Source organism: Acomys minous (assembly GCF_964271855.1).
Source record: "Acomys minous genome assembly, chromosome: 10".
NCBI lineage: Eukaryota > Metazoa > Chordata > Mammalia > Rodentia > Muridae > Acomys > Acomys minous.
Genome location: NC_140491.1, coordinates 67,859,480 through 67,875,029, shown reverse-complemented (window position 1 = coordinate 67,875,029; position 15,550 = coordinate 67,859,480). Strand labels below are relative to the sequence as shown.

General features: G+C 48.1%; 1 protein-coding gene across 1 annotated transcript; it reads right to left on the bottom strand.

Moving 5' to 3' along the window:
* Positions 1 to 212: 212 nt before the first annotated feature.
* On the bottom strand, positions 213 to 6,763 carry LOC311606424 (endophilin-B2-like). The gene is made up of 4 exons (XM_084797740.1): positions 6,600 to 6,763; positions 5,880 to 6,008; positions 884 to 1,017; positions 213 to 686 (listed from the first exon to the last, which is right to left on the bottom strand). The coding sequence occupies exons 2-4, from the start codon at positions 5,920 to 5,922 to the stop codon at positions 570 to 572; spliced, it is 294 nt and encodes a 97-aa protein (XP_084653866.1). The 5' UTR covers positions 5,923 to 6,008; positions 6,600 to 6,763; the 3' UTR covers positions 213 to 569.
* Positions 6,764 to 15,550: the final 8,787 nt, after the last annotated feature.

Below are 15,550 nucleotides of genomic sequence, written 5' to 3'. Positions count from 1 at the left end.
AGAGGCTAAGAAGCACAGAGGAGTTTCCCTACCACGCCCTGGGCCCAGGAGTTTCCTCCTCAGGATCTGAGGTGGCCCTTAGGTCCCGCACACCTAGAGCAGCTGGCACGCTGGCCTAGCCCTGTCAGGTCAGCTTGGCCTGCCGTGTCCTGGTTGAGCAGGCCTCCGCGGGCTGTGGGGAAGGAGGAGCAGGATGGCCCAGGGCCTGCTCCTCACACCGTCCCTGCCTGAGGTAAGGGGCTGGCCAGCGCTAGAGCTCTCCACAGCCTGCAGCCTAGGGGAGCCCAAGCACAGGGCACCTTGTACCCCATGTTCAAGCAGCAGGTGGAGAGTTAGTCAGGAAGCCATGCCCAGGCAGGGCCAGGCTGAGCATCCACAGAGGCAGGAAAGGCATGCACGGATTCCACCTCACAAATGTCTGCCCTGGAGCCACCAGGGTTCCCTCAGGTGGGAACAGAGGCCATGACCTCACCAGTTAGCACCTTTTAGCCCCAGCCAAGGAGAAAGAGCATGCTAAACACCAGGTCCCTGCGGGTCCCGTCCATGGACTCCCCAACAGAGCCTGGGAGCTAAGGAGGGGGCAGGGCACTTACCGTGGCTTTGGCTTCTGCTGCCTTGGCTTTCTTCAGCCGGGCTTTGCAGGCATCCAGGTCAAGCCGATGGTTCTGCAGCAGTCGCCTCTCCTTCTGCAGGGTGGATGAGAGAGACGGTGACGCCGGCCCAGACCTGGCCACAGACCCCTGGGAAACTGAGACCCGGAAGTGGACAGCCACTCTTGGTCACTCAGCCTACAGGAGCCACCTCTGGGGAGGTCCGGGTTCCCTGCCTGGGATGACAACCTAGGCACAGAGTTCAGAGGAGTGAGTGGTCCCAGACTCCTCACCGAAATCGTTTTCCAGTCCCCTTCCAGGAAATTGCGCAAGGGTGTGAGGAAGCTGAGGGAGGCGGTGTGAATGAAGTCCCGTTCTGCCGCTCCCAGGCGCTTTTCAGCTTCTGACACCTTGATGAGTGTCTTCCCTAGGAAGAGAGTTGTAGGGTGATCAAAGGGCGGGGCTCGCGCCATCCCCTCCAGAAGGGCTGCCAGGCAAGCATGGCAGCCTACAGAGCTGCCAACCTGGGACAGGCAGATGTGCTGCACATTAACACGAAGCACAGCAGCCTTAAAACACGGACAGGGAGCCGGGCATGGAGGCACATGCCTTTAATCCCAGCACTCGGGAGGCAGAGGCAGGTGGATCTCTGTGAGTTCAAGGCCAGCCTGGTCTACAGAGCGAGTCCAGGACAGCCAGGGCTACACAGAGAAACCCTGTCTCAACAAACAACAACAAAAACCATGGACAGGGCCTGCTGGGGTGTGGTCTTGCCTGGCAGGCAGGGGTTTGGCCTAGTGTCTCGGGAACAAACAAAAGATTGGGGAGTTCCAGAATGAGAAAAGGGAATCTGACGAGCACCCCCCAAAAGTCACACTAATTGAACACAGCTGTCCAGACTCTGGAAGTTGACCAAAGGCACAAGGACAAATGGAGAGACATTTTCTAAATAACAACTGGGCTGGGTAAGGGCGATGAAGTGGTGTTAGCCTGGGCAGGTGCTCTCCCTGCCTCATCTGTGCCTCTCCACTCGGGTGACATGGCCGCTGCGGCGGGGCTGACTTGAATGAAGCAAACACAGGATCCATCCTAGGAAACACTACTGACAATGGCAGCAATCTCACTGGCAAGTCACCAGCACAGGCCAACAGCAGCCAGCCTGCAGCTGGAGACATGCCTGGTGGGGAGAACTCCACCCCTGCCTGAATTTAACAAGCACTCGGGAGGCAGAGGCAGGTGGATCTCTGTGAGTTCAAGGCCAGCCTGGTCTACAAAGCGAGTTCCAGGACAGTCAGGACTACACAGAGAAACCCTCTCTCGAAAAACAAACAAACAAACAAACAGAAAACATACAGAAAAGTCTAAGGCATCTCGAGTCCTCCCAGCAAGCACGCCTGTAGTATGTCTTTGGCAGGGTGGAGAACACACCAGCCACTTCCTACCCCTGGATGAATCGGAAGCCTTGCACCCATGAGGCAAAGGCTAGCTAGATTTGTAAACTGCTCAACCTTTGGACGAGTTTCCCAACTCACACACACACACAAACTTACTGGACAAAGATATTTAAGAGCAACCTCTGACCAATATTGGCTAACCACCAACATGTACTGACCTAGGGACAGCGCCTTCAGCCACCTAGGGACAGCCACCATACAAATGGTGGGAAGGGGACTGGAGAGATGGCTCAGTGGTTTAGAGCACTGCCTGCTCCTCCGGAGGTCCTGGGTTCAATTCCCAGCAACCACATGGTGGCTCACAGCCATCTATAGTGTGTGAGCTGATGCCCTCTTCTGCAGATAAAATGTTCATATATAATAGATAAATAAAATCTTAAAAAAAAAAAAAAAAGAATGGTGGCAGGCCTCTAATATCTCCTCAACTGCAAAGCTGAGACTGGAAGAGCCAGAGTTAGAGGTCATTCTGGGCAAATTAGTGAGACACTGTCTCCAAAAACAAAACAAAACACAAACAAGAAAAATAAAAAACTTGTAAATCCAACACATCAACAATTACATTAAAGGTAAACGGACTAAGCACTCTAATGAAAAAGCAATGAAGGCGGAGGCAGGCGGATCGCTGTGAGTTCGAGGCCAGCCTGGTCTACAAAGCGAGTCCAGGACAGCCAAGGCTACACAGAGAAACCCTGTCTCAAAAAACAAAACAAAACAAAACAAAACAAAAAAAAGAAAAAAAAAAAGAAAAAGCAATGACTATCAGAACAGGTATTTTTTAAAACTCTAAATATGAGGCTGAAGAGATGGCTCAACAGTGAAGAACACTATCTGTTCTTCCAGAGGACCTGGGTTCAATGTACAGGAACTACATGGCAGGTTCTAATTTTCTGTAACTCCTGTACCAGGGGATCCAACACCCTCACACAGACATACATGCAGGCAAAACATCAATACACATAAAATACAAATAAAAAATTTGGAAAAAATCCTCTAAATATTGTCTATACTGAATGCCACTGATTAGAGCCATTCTTGTTAATTAATGGTATATACAGGTTGAAAAGAAAAGAACAGAAAAAGATACTATGCAATGCTGGCATTGGAAAGATAATGGCAACACAATTATTAGAAAAAATGGACTTTCAAGCAAAAAGCTGGTTTTTGTTGTTTTGTTGAGACAGGGTTACTCGTTGAAGTCCTGTCTGTCCTGGACTCACTCTGTAGATCAGGCTGGTCCCAAACTCACAGAAGTCCACCTGCCTCTGCCTCTCTGAGCTGGGATTACAGGCGTGTGCCACCATGCCCCAGCTCAGCTCAGGCAAAAGCTTTAACTAAAGACAATAAATAGCATTTTACTTTTAGTGTTTGGGACAGAGCGGCCAGCCTGACTTCAAGCTTCTGGAGTTAGACTGTTTCCATATTCAGCCTCGCAAGTGTGAGAATACAGGCTGAGCGCACTGCCGGCTGCTGTGGTACTTTACAGGAACAACACAGTCCGTCCAGACCTGGGGGGGCCTCTCAAGGTGACGGCCACACAAGCATGGGGACTAGAATAAGATGCCCAGCACTTACACAAACCTCAGTGCAAGGACACACATCTAGAGCTTTTATTGCAGAGGGCAGTGGGCATAGGTGATCTCTGATGCACACTGGCTACCAACAAATGACCGATACATTAAGTGAGAAAGCAGTGGAGGAAAACATCCAAAGTTGACTTCTGGCCTACACATACATGCATACATACACACACACACACACACACACACACACACACACCACTCCGTCAGGAAGACAAACATATGAACCTACACACCAAACCCTGATGAACTGCAGGAAAAAATGCAGCACAGAACACAGCTGGAAAGTCCCACATTTTCCTCACTAACCGTGGTGAGTCACAGTCAGCAAGAACAACCATTGGCAGCCGACTTTCCTAAACAACCTTTACCCAGTAAGACATAACGCAAGATGCTGCCAGGAGAACGCGGACCAACCCACAGGTCACATGCTGGGGACATGGAACAACCCTTTTACAGGGTCACCTAAGACCACCAGAAAACACAGATACTTACATTACAATTTATACCAGTAGCAAAATCAGTTATGAAGAAGCAACGAAAGCAATTTTATGGTTGGGGGTCAGCACATGAGGAGCTGCAGTACAGGGTGGCAGTGTTAGGACACTTGAGAGCCACTGCTCCAGACCATGAAAACGTCTAGAGCTTTAAAATCCAGCCAGTTGACAATCAGTGTGCTGCTGGTAGGGTATAAAGCCACAAAGCCACTTGGCTAAAGCAATTTGGCACTTTCTCTCTTTGCCACCAGGTTTACTGATGCAGGGATCAGGCCACAGGCCCAGGCAAGCTAGGCAGCACTTTATCAACTGACTGAGCCGCAGCCTCGAAGTTTCTCAAAGGGTTAACTATGGAGCCAGAGCAATGGAAGACAGACCAGAAGAGCATGTTACTGGTAGTCTGAGCTGGGAGACTTTTGGATGCGGTGGAGATGTTTGTACAACTCTAAACTCACCGGCGTGCATACAAATCAGGTGTATTTTGCGGCATACAAGGTATATTTGAGTACAATTCAGACCTGGAGGAGGAGGAGACTGAGGAGGCCCTGGGTGTGCAGCAGGGACTGTCTGCAAGATAACAGCAAGTGGACGGAGTTGGAGAGACGGCTCCATAGTTACGATCACTGGATGCTCTTCTAGAGGGTCCAGGTGCAGCTTTCCAGCACTCGTGTTGGGAAGTTCACATGGCCTATAATTCTGGCTCTGGGGAACCGACACCTGCTCCTGGCCCCCATGGGTACCAGGCACACAGCTGGTGCAATACACACAGAAAAAGGAATATGTTTTGTTTTTTGTTTTTTTTTTAAAGTCGGGCTGTAGGGTACAGAAGATCCTACAGACCTGGGGAGATGGCTCAGTCAGTAAAGTGCATTATGCATTATGCACCCTGAGTTCAGTTCCCAAAATACATCTAAATAGCAGGTGTGGCGACGTGGTTGGAATCTCAGTGTTCCGGAAGTAGGGACCAGGAAGATCCAGAGGCCTGCCGGCCAGCCAGCCAAGCCTAGTCAGCGAGCCAGCACCCAGTCCTGGCGAGAGGCCTTGTCACCTAAAGCAGAGTAACTGAGGAAAGATGTGTAAGATTGGACCTCGGGCCTCCACACGCATATATGTGCACCAACAAGCACACACACACAGGGGTCAAATTCAGCCCAGTGGCAAAGTGCCTGGCCAGTATCCACAGGGCCCCAGGTTCCAACTCCAGCACCCCAGAAACAACACAGACATACAGGCCAGATATGTGACGTACACACATACCACACCATACATACTACACCCACCCCCACACACACACACATGCACACACCGTGCACACACTCCACACGTACCACCTGCACCTGCACACACACACACACACCAGGCACGCACAGGCACATCACTCCACACACACCACACTTGTGCACATACACCTACGTACCTGTACACACACACACACACACACACACACATCACACCTAACACAAACAACTCAACTAGTTAAAGTAGGATTTATTCTTATTATCTTCTACGCCCTTGGAAGATCTTACATTTAGAATGAACTAACTCAGGTTATCTGGATAATTGTTAAACAGCAGGGAGTTGGCCGGTGGCCCTCACGCTCAGTCCCAGCATTCAGAGGTCACAGCCAGGTGGAGGTCTGTGAGCCTTAAGCAGCAAAACCCAGTGCAAAATAAAAAAAGAGAGGGGAGGGGGGAGGGAGGGGGAGCTTAAGGAGCTAGAGACAGTGCCCTCACTCTGGCCCTGGCTCTGTGGTCAGCTCACCATAGGGGGTGGTGGGCCCCAGCTCGCTGGCCGCCTCTGCCATGTACTGGGCCAGCAGCTCCCCATTGGTGACTCTCGAGGGCACCTTTCTGTCCAGCTTCTCATACAGGAACTCCTCCACTCGAGCACCTGTAGGGCGACAGCAGCCAAAACCACAGAGCTCTCCGGTCTAAGCCAAAGGTGACAGCCACAGGCGACAGTGCACACCCCGGCCAGCCCCGCCACCCCTAGCATCCATACTGAAGGCTTTCAGGGCCCACCCCTCACACCCACGTGCACTCTGTGAGACTACAGAGGCCACTAAGGCTCAGCGATGTAAACCGTCTGCTTGCAGTCGCACAGTACCACAGTCAGCCTCCTGGGTCTCCCTACTTAAACACGAGGTACAGTGTGTAACACACACTGCCCGGCCTTGGTCTCCAGGCCCCTCTGGACACTTTACAGACACAGCTGGTTTACAGGTTACGTGCAGCTTGCCTTCACTTCCGGGGCCTCTCTTGCAGTGGGCTAGCTCTGTAAGACTTGGGCAAGCCCTTTCCCATCTCTGGCCAGAGCCCAGGCCAGCATCTGTAGTTTGTGAGGCTCTTTCCCCACAGGTACTTCGGTTCAGGATTTCCACTTCCCTCGGCAGCCTGCCTGGCCTTCCCTCCTCTCAGAGGGCATTCTCAGGAGCCCTGAGCCTGACAGGTGCCCACCTGCCTCTGCCCCACACCCACTCACTGGGGTTGGGCTGCAGCAGCACCTCAGTCTGCCTCAGAATCCGCTCCGTCCAGTTCTTGGTGCTGTCTGCCCGTGCCAGCAGGTTCTCAAAGTGGGCATCGAGCTCAGTCTTCTCGGCTTGGCCGAACTTCTCCTCTGTGAACTGAGGAGGAAGTGCAGGTCACGGGGTCAGAAACCTTCAGAGGGTGGCCTGTGCATAACCTACTCTTTTTCTAGGGTGAAGGGGTCAAGGCTGCCAGAAGCCTGAAACATCCCTGGCCACTCTTCCCACAAAAGCATGCACACACCTCCCCTGAGGAGGTGGCCACCAGGACCCAGAGGACTTGGTAGCAAGTCCTGAGGGAACAGATGGGCCCACAGCAAGGCTCAGAGTTGTCATGGGCCTCCATGGACAGCTGGGGATGCTGGGAAGAGGCCAGGACAGCAGGAATCTGGGTTCTAGAATTAAAGAAGCCCTAGTCATATCTTAGCTCTACCCTGTGGAGTGTGTGACATTGGGACAGGGCTTCTTGGCCCTCTGGGCCTCAGTTTCCCCTGAAAACAGATAGTAAGAATGGTTCCCACAGTCTGCACGGGGAAGAGAAAGATGTGGCTGGACATGCGGGGCTGGCAAGGGAGCCTGTGGCCGGCGTGAACACCTCACCAGTGCTGCTGCTGGGAGCTGCTGGGCAGTGTGTCTAAGGAGGGAAGGTGGCCAACAGAGAGCATTGCCAGCCCAGCAGAGCCAGCTGCTGGGTGTACCCAGGACCTGGGAGGTCACGTGAGGCCCTCAGCAGAGCTGCCTGGAGCCATGAGGGTCACCTAGGAACAATGAGGAACAGGTCCAAGCCCTGGCCATCTAATCTAGAAAAGCCCAGATATCTCCAAGCAGCTCTTCCCAGCCAGGTGACCAGGCTTGCCCAAGGTCATCATCATCATCCAGCGGCGAGAGGTGGAAGGCACCACAGGTGCAAGGTCAGGAACAAGGCTCCGCCGCGCAGCCTGGGGCACTCGGTGTTTGCCATGCCCAAAGCAGGCAGGGCCAACCTTCCCGTTACACAGATGCAGCCACTGAGGCCTTGCAGAGCCAGCCACTGCCCGTGATGACTCAGGCAGAGGCTGAGCAAGGAGCCAACACAGGGCCTCTCAGCAGCCATCAATTATGCAGCAGGCCTCTCCTGCTCTAAAGCCTCCTCCCTCAGCTCCCTGTGCAGCTCGGGCCTCTCCGTCCCTGAGGTCCTCTGCTATTGCCTCCACTTTCCTACTGGGGAAGACACTCTACGTGTCATCTCCTCGGGGCCTCAGTTTCACAAAAATAAATAAAAGTGCCCCCCCTGAAAAAAAATCAACAACAACAACAACAAAAAACCCCACCTCACAGACTATCTGGCCAGTATGGGTTTAACAGGTCTCTTTTTTGAAACACTGGGAATGGAACCTGGGCCCTCAAACAACCTGGACCTACATTCTCCTCAAAACATTCTCCTACTAGGCTTCTTATGCAAAGGGAACACAGAATCATAGAATGGATATTCCTCCCTAATAGACAAAATAAAAAAGAAAGAAAGAAAGAAAGAAAGAAAACGTATATAGAGAAATTTTCTGAATTGATTACAAAGGGAAGAATATTGTTGTGCCAACTGTCAGGGATGGATCTGGCGGGAATTGTAGTGCCTCTTACTGATTCTGAAATTATGTCCTTATGGGTAATTAATGAAGATTGGCAAAAAGCTTGTAGTAACTGTTTAGGAGACAGTAACAATAGATACCCTAAAAGCAAGCATATACAGTATATTAAAAGAACTAATTGGATCCTTCCAAGTATTGTAAAGAGGTCACCAATCTCAGGGGCACCCACCTTCTTCACTGATGCAAATAAATCGGGTATGGCTGATTATAAGTCTGATAAAATGACTAAGGTGATTAAAAGCCCATTTACATCAGTTCAAAAATCAGAACTGTATGCAATCATTATGGTACTGTTATATTTTCCTGAATCTCTTAATATAATTACTGACACTCAAAGTACTGAAAGAGTTGTTTTGCATATAGAAACTGCTGAATTTACTCCTGATAACTCAGAATTAGCTATATTATTTATAGAACTGCAACAAGTTATCAGAAGCAGAAACTATTCCTTGTATATTACTCATATTTGATCCCATACAGGTTTACCAGCTCCATTGGCACAAGGAAATGAAGAGATAGACATATTACTGATAGGTAATATATTCAAAGCCTCAAATTTTCATGAAAAACATCATGTCAATGGTAAGGGGTTGAAGAAAAGATTCCCTATCACTTAGCAGCAAGCCAGAGAAATAATTACCTGTTGGAACTAACCCTAGAGGTACCAAAAGGAATGAAATTTGGCAGATGGATGTGTTTCATTTTGCAGAATTTGGAAAAATGGGGTATGTGCATCATACCATTTGTTGCGCCCTCCCGCCGGCAGGAACGACGCAGACACCAGGATCCTTCTCAATCTCACTTTATTGGGAGCGCCCTTGAAGCTGAAGCAAAAGACCCCGAATGCCTGTGAGCACGCCGTTTATTTTTGTTTTTGTTTGTTTGTTTGTTTGTTTTGAGACAAGGTTTCTCTGTGTAGCCTTGACTGTCCTGGACTCACTTTGTAGACCAGGCTGGCCTCGAACTCACAGCGATCCGCCTGCCTCTGCCTCCTGAGTGCTGGGATTAAAGGCGTGCGCCACCATGCCCGGCCCGAGCACACCGTTTAAATACTGTCTGCACGTGGCGCATCAAAGTCTCATTGGTTACATTTGGATGCCTCATTAGCATGCCTCATTAGCATGCCCGCAGTTGAGAGGGCTGTGTTGGAGTGCTTCATTTGCATACCCCTGTTCAGGAGGGGTGCATTGAGAGGGCTATGTCTGTGCTTGCGTGGGAGCGTTAACGGTTGCTGCCAAGTGGTAACGGTCGCCGCCATTATCGGGTGTGGCCGCGCCTTACACCATTGATACATATTCAGGTTTTCAATGGGCAGCTGCCTTAAGTTCTAAAAGGGCTGACTGTGTGATTACTCATTTACTGGAAATAATGGCGATTATGGGAATACCTGCACAAATTAAGACTGACAATGCTCCTGCATATGTGTCCCTTAAGATGAAAAACTTCTTTATGTATTATAATATAAAACATGTTACTGGTATACCTCACAACCCGCAGGACAAGCAGTTGTGGAAAGAGCTAATCGCACCTTAAAAGAAATGCTTATTAAGCAAAAGGGAAGGGTAAAGACACCCCCCCCCCCGGGGGACCGATTAAATAATGCTTTGTTGACTCTAAATTTTCTTAATGTGAATGACGAAGGGACATCAGCTGCAGAGAGACATTGGGTGATAGAAAAAACTGAGGACAACCAATACTCTACAAAGATTTGTCGAGTATGAAATTGAAACCTGCAATAGTTTTGAGATAGGGTCACAGGTATGCATATGTTTCCACAGGGAGTGAAAAAATATGGTTATCAAGAAAACTTATAAAAATTAGATCTGACCATATAGCAAGTGAATCTTAGGAGCTACCTTGTTCTTACAACCTGACATTTTTTCATACAGTTGGAGAACTAGTGCCTTCTTCTGGCCTGTTGTACATGCAGGCTGAGCCCTGTATTATTTGCAAAAAAACAGGACAATGAAGACAAAGCAGGAAGCCTGGGTGATTTAACCCCAAAAGCATGCCTCTGACACCACGAGCAAGGTGCCTCCACTGTTGTTTCCTTGAAAAATTATATATGTACTAACATAACTATACTAATGATTTCAAAAGTTTGCTTACTTTCAGAGCAAAAAAAACAGGACAATGATGAAGACTGAACCTCTGCTTCTGACGCTACTGCTTCCTCCAGAAATTGCATGCATATTAACAATAAAAGGGCTAGCCAAAAGGATCGACTCCAAAGAGACTGGATAAAAACAGATATAGCTAGCTTTTCCTGCGCTTGGCCAAAATATTATTTTTCTAGGGTACTCAAAAAATGTTTTTCTCGGGGCTGGAGAGATGGCTCAGTGGTTAAGAGCACCGCCTGCTCTTCTAGAGGTCCTAAGTTCAATTCCCAGCAACCACATGGTGGTTCACAACCATCTATAATGTGATCTGGTGCCCTCTTCTGCAGATAAAGCACTCATATACAATAAATAAATAAATCTTTTAAAAAAATGTTTTTCTCCTAAATAGCATAAAGTAATTTTTAGAACATGACGCCCCCATTCCCAGTAGGTGGAGTGGGTGTTTCTGGTGGGTTACCAATGCTCATTTTTGCCTAAGGTGGTTAGCTATAAATAAAAGTTTCATTTAGGGATTTCTTTCTTCTATTTTTCTTTCTCTTTTATCTTTCTATCCCATTTAATATTAAGGAAAAGGGGGAAAGGAAGGGAGATATAGTTTTATAAAATAAAAGGTAGATTATTGAATCTACTAGCTTCAAAAATCTTACATTGGTATTGTAGACTAATAAAAATTTAGGAGTATTTTAGTGATGAAAATTTAAGACTATTTTATTCAACTTTTGCTTCACATTGATAAAGACTAAAATTGTATATTGTTATTCATGTTTTTCCTTATATATTACATGTTATATGTTGATAAACTATTATATATTGTATGTTAGTAAAAACTTAAAATCAATGTTTATTTAATGTATCATTCATGTGCCACTCATTCAAAAAGCTAATGTCTTATAAAAACTATTAATAACCTGTTCAAAAAGATAAAAGATAAAAGTTCCATTTAGTTACCTAGAAAGCTTACTAAATACTAATTTACTTGGTCATAAAACAGGTTTGTTTAGTTTCTTGTATATGTCTTCAAAAAAATAGATAACTATAAAAATAGATACAGAGTTGGCCTTCAAACTCTTCAGAGATCCACAAAATACCACATTTAATGATAGAGGGCTTTCCTGACAGAGACATCCGCTCCTAGACACATCTCCGTATACATCATTAAAGATGAAGACATCAAGAGACGAGGGTGACAGATTGGTCACTGGGCTGAGGAACTGCTCTTATCTCTACTACTGATGACAGGCTGACTGTCCACTATGATCAACAGTGATATTGAGAAGTTGGCTGTCCAGCTTTGCTGAGACTAGGTGGACCTGACCGTCGAAACTCCTGCTTCACAAAACAGTTTGTTAGACGTTTTGGACCGATAAAGCTAAAGACTTATCGCCCCAACGATGGAGAGAATCCGGTGACTGTCCAAGCAGTCAGCTCTCTCTGGTCCTATCCACACATGGAAGTTGCCTGCCAGCACTTCTTTTCCATTAGATAGAATTTCCTTCTTGGGTCTCTGAGGGGATTAAAAACTAGATAGCCACAGTGTTACTAAAAGCTTTAGTTTAAACATTAAAAACACCTTTATAGATTGATAATTACAATTTCTAATAAAGAGACTTTTAAAAAACTTTAGACAATAAAAAAAGATGCTCTTTGATGAAATAGTAAAATACTTTCTCCAAGGTTAACAAATATAAAAGGATTGGGTTATGTATTTGTTACATGCCCAAGAGAGACACAGGCGGAGGAGAGAGGAGAAGGCTGCATCTTTTGGAGCAGGATCGCATGTGGATTTGGGGAGACACCAGCTTTCAAGCCAGACCAACGTGCAGGCCAGACCAGCGTGCAGGCCAGAGACACCTGGGGATCCGTCCCGTGGAACAGATATTGGAAGGTTCATTCTTGTTTCCCTTTAATCCTCTTGCCTTCTTACATAAAATTGTTAGATTGTATAATAAAGTCTATTTGTTTAAAAAAAAAAAAACAGAGCCAACAAATCTGCACAGATTCCTTGGCCATATAATGGCAGCCTGACCCCCTGGATACTGGAAGGTTCCTTTTAAGAGGAGTTGGGTGAAGTGTGCAAAGTATTCAACCAGGGGCCAGTGAGATGGCTCAGTGGGTTCTTGGAACACAAGGCTGAGGACCCAAGATCAATCCCTAGAACCTAGAACATAAAGATGAAAAGAGGGGGCTGGAGAGATAGCTCAGTGGTAAAGAGCGCTGCCTGCTCTTCCAAAGGTCCTGAGTTCAATTCCCAGCAACCACATGGTGGCTCACAACCATCTGTAATGTGATATGGCGCCCTCTTCTGGCCATCAGGTGTACATGCAGGCAGAACACAGTGTATATAGTAATAAATAAATAAATCTTAAAAAAAAAAGATGAAAAGAGAGGAATAGCACCAGTTGTCTTTTAACATCCACATGTGCATACTGGCTCATGCAGGCCTCCACAGATGTGTCTCGCACACACACATACACACACACACACACACACACACACACACACACACATGCACACAATGATTCTTTTTAAGTATTCAGCCAGTGACCCACCTATGATGGACGGGCCAGTAAGGGAAAGTGTCACTATTACCCAAGAGTAATCTTGTCACAGCAGAAGGGCTGGCAAGACAGGAGGAAGATAGGTTGGATTTGGAGGCAGGCATAACCTCTCCTCTCCTGGCCTGACTCAGAGGGAAAGAGCTGAATGCATACAGTGCCGCGTACTTGGACTAGGAAGAATGGAAGAGAGCCGTAGGTCAGCTTGCGTGCCTAGAAAAGCTGAAGGAAGCTGGCCCCGCCCTGCCTCTGCCACCCAGAGGAGAGGTAATCGTAGCTAAAAGGATGAACCCAACAGTCCTTACAGTCCAGACCTGTCCGGACCAGTATTCATCTCTTCTGGTACACAGTCCAGATCCACAGAGGCTGGGGAGTTTCTGGAAATTTTGTAGCAGTTCCACCGAGGGTGTGGGTGCAGGCTGTCTAGTTCCCTGGCTGAGCCTCCATGTCTCCCAGGGTTTGCACAGAGCAAGAACTTGGTAGACACTGACTAAACAAATCAACAGTTGCCATCGCTGAGTTCCCAAGGCCTCCCCCAGCACGGCCAGGGGAGGCAAGAACAAGGCCAGAAGCCAGGAATGGAGCTTAAGAGCGCTTCCTGGGACTCAAGGCCAAGCCCTTTCCCTCCAAGCTCGGGGCTGTTCCTCTCTGTGTCAAAGGAGGTGGCCCCATGTTGGAGAAAGGGCACCAGCTTTACCCTGGCTGGCTTTGCAAAACATTCTGCTAGACTTTGCATTTGGTACAGGACTAGATCTAGACTGTAAACGTGGCTGCCAGCCGGGCGTGGTGGCGCATGCCTTTAATCCCAGCACTCAGGAGGCAGAGGCAGGCGGATCACTGTGAGTTCGAGGCCAGCCTGGTGTACAAAGTGAATCCAGGACAGCCAAGGTTACACAGAGAAACCCTGTCTCGAAAAACCAAAAACCAAAAACACAAAAACAAAACAAAACAAAACAAAACGTGGCTGCCCAGGTCCAGATCTGACTCAATGAATGAGGATTATAGAATTGTGCTGGGCCTCTCTCTCAAAAGTGGAAAAGTAGGAAGGAGGGGAGGTGAGTTTTTAACTGTGACATTTGGGAGCAGCTGGAGGAACTCAGTTTAGGGTTATCTTCAGCTACATACTGAGTTCAGGGTCAGTTGGGGTTACATGAAATGTTATCAAATGTGTGTGTGTGTGGTGTTTCAAGACATGGTCTCTCTGTGTAGCCCTGGCTGTCCTGGACTTTGTAGACCAGGCTGGCCTCAGACTCACAGAGATCTGTTTGCCTCTGCCTCCTGAGTGCTGGGATTAAAGGCACAATGACTTATTTATTTTTACTTTTTATTTTTTGGTTTTTCTAGACAGGGTTTCTCTGTGCAGCTTTGGCTGTCCTGGACTCACTTTGGAGACCAGGCTGGCCTCAGCCTCACAGAGATCCACCTGCCTCTGCCTCCCGAGTGCTAGGTTTAAAGGTGTGCGCCACCACGCCTTGTTTATTTACTTATTTTTGAAATAGGATCTCACATAGCTCCGCTGGTCTGGGAGCTGCTGAGGGGCTGGCCTTCAACTCACAGAGATTCCCTCTTGTCTGCCTTCCCCTCTGGGATCAAAGGCATGCGCTAAGACACTATACTCAAAAAAAAATTTTTTTTAATGTCACCAGAACAGCTCAGTGAACACAAGCACTCACCCCATGTTAGGGCTGGAGATGGCTTGACTGCTAAGACAGTTTCTCAGAACCCTCATGGCAGCTAACAACCTCTTAGAACTCCAACTCCAGGGGGATTGATTGGTGCCCTCTTCTGGATGCCTGGCACACATGTGGTGCACAGGATACATCCAGGCAAAATACTCTTAAAAAAAAAAAAAAAAAAAGACAAGGCAGACATGGCAGCTCACACCTTTACTAACAGCACTTTGGAGGCAGAGGCAGGTTAGATCTGTTAGTTCGAGACCATTGTAGTTCTGGGCTACATTGCAACCTCTAGGCCATCGGAGCAAAACCCTGTCCAAAATAGAAAAAAAGAAGCGGAGGTGCAGGTAGCTCCATGACTGAGCATTTGCCAGTGTGTGTCAAGTCCTGAACCCTCAGTACCAGCAATAAAGGAGAGAGGGGAGTGCAGCCAGCAGTCATCATGCGACCGTGCCGGCCTGCTGATGCCAATTGCCCACTCCACTAAAGACTGTGTGGTGGGGGTGCACGCCTCTAATCCCAGCACTAGAAAGGCAGAAGCAGGCTATCTCTGTGAGTTCGAAGCCAGCCTGGTCCATAGAGGAAGTTGTAGGACAGCCAATGCTGCACGCACGCATGCGCGCGCGCGCGCGCACACACACACACACACACACACACACAGAAGGTGTGCATGCATATGTTGGCGTGCGACATGGGATGGAGCCCAGGGCTTGGTGCAAATATCCTACAGCTGAGCTCAAAATTGCTTTTTGCTTAAAAACAAAAACAAGACCAGTTCAGTACATCTGTGAGTGCACTTAGCTAGCTCCCCTCAGCCCTGAGTATCTCGCCACTCCTCCACTAAGCAGGATTGGGATGTAGGAATTCTGGAAGGGGCTGCTAAGCACAGCCTATCAACAGTGCCCGGCAGGGCCTCATTGGCTTCTGACTTG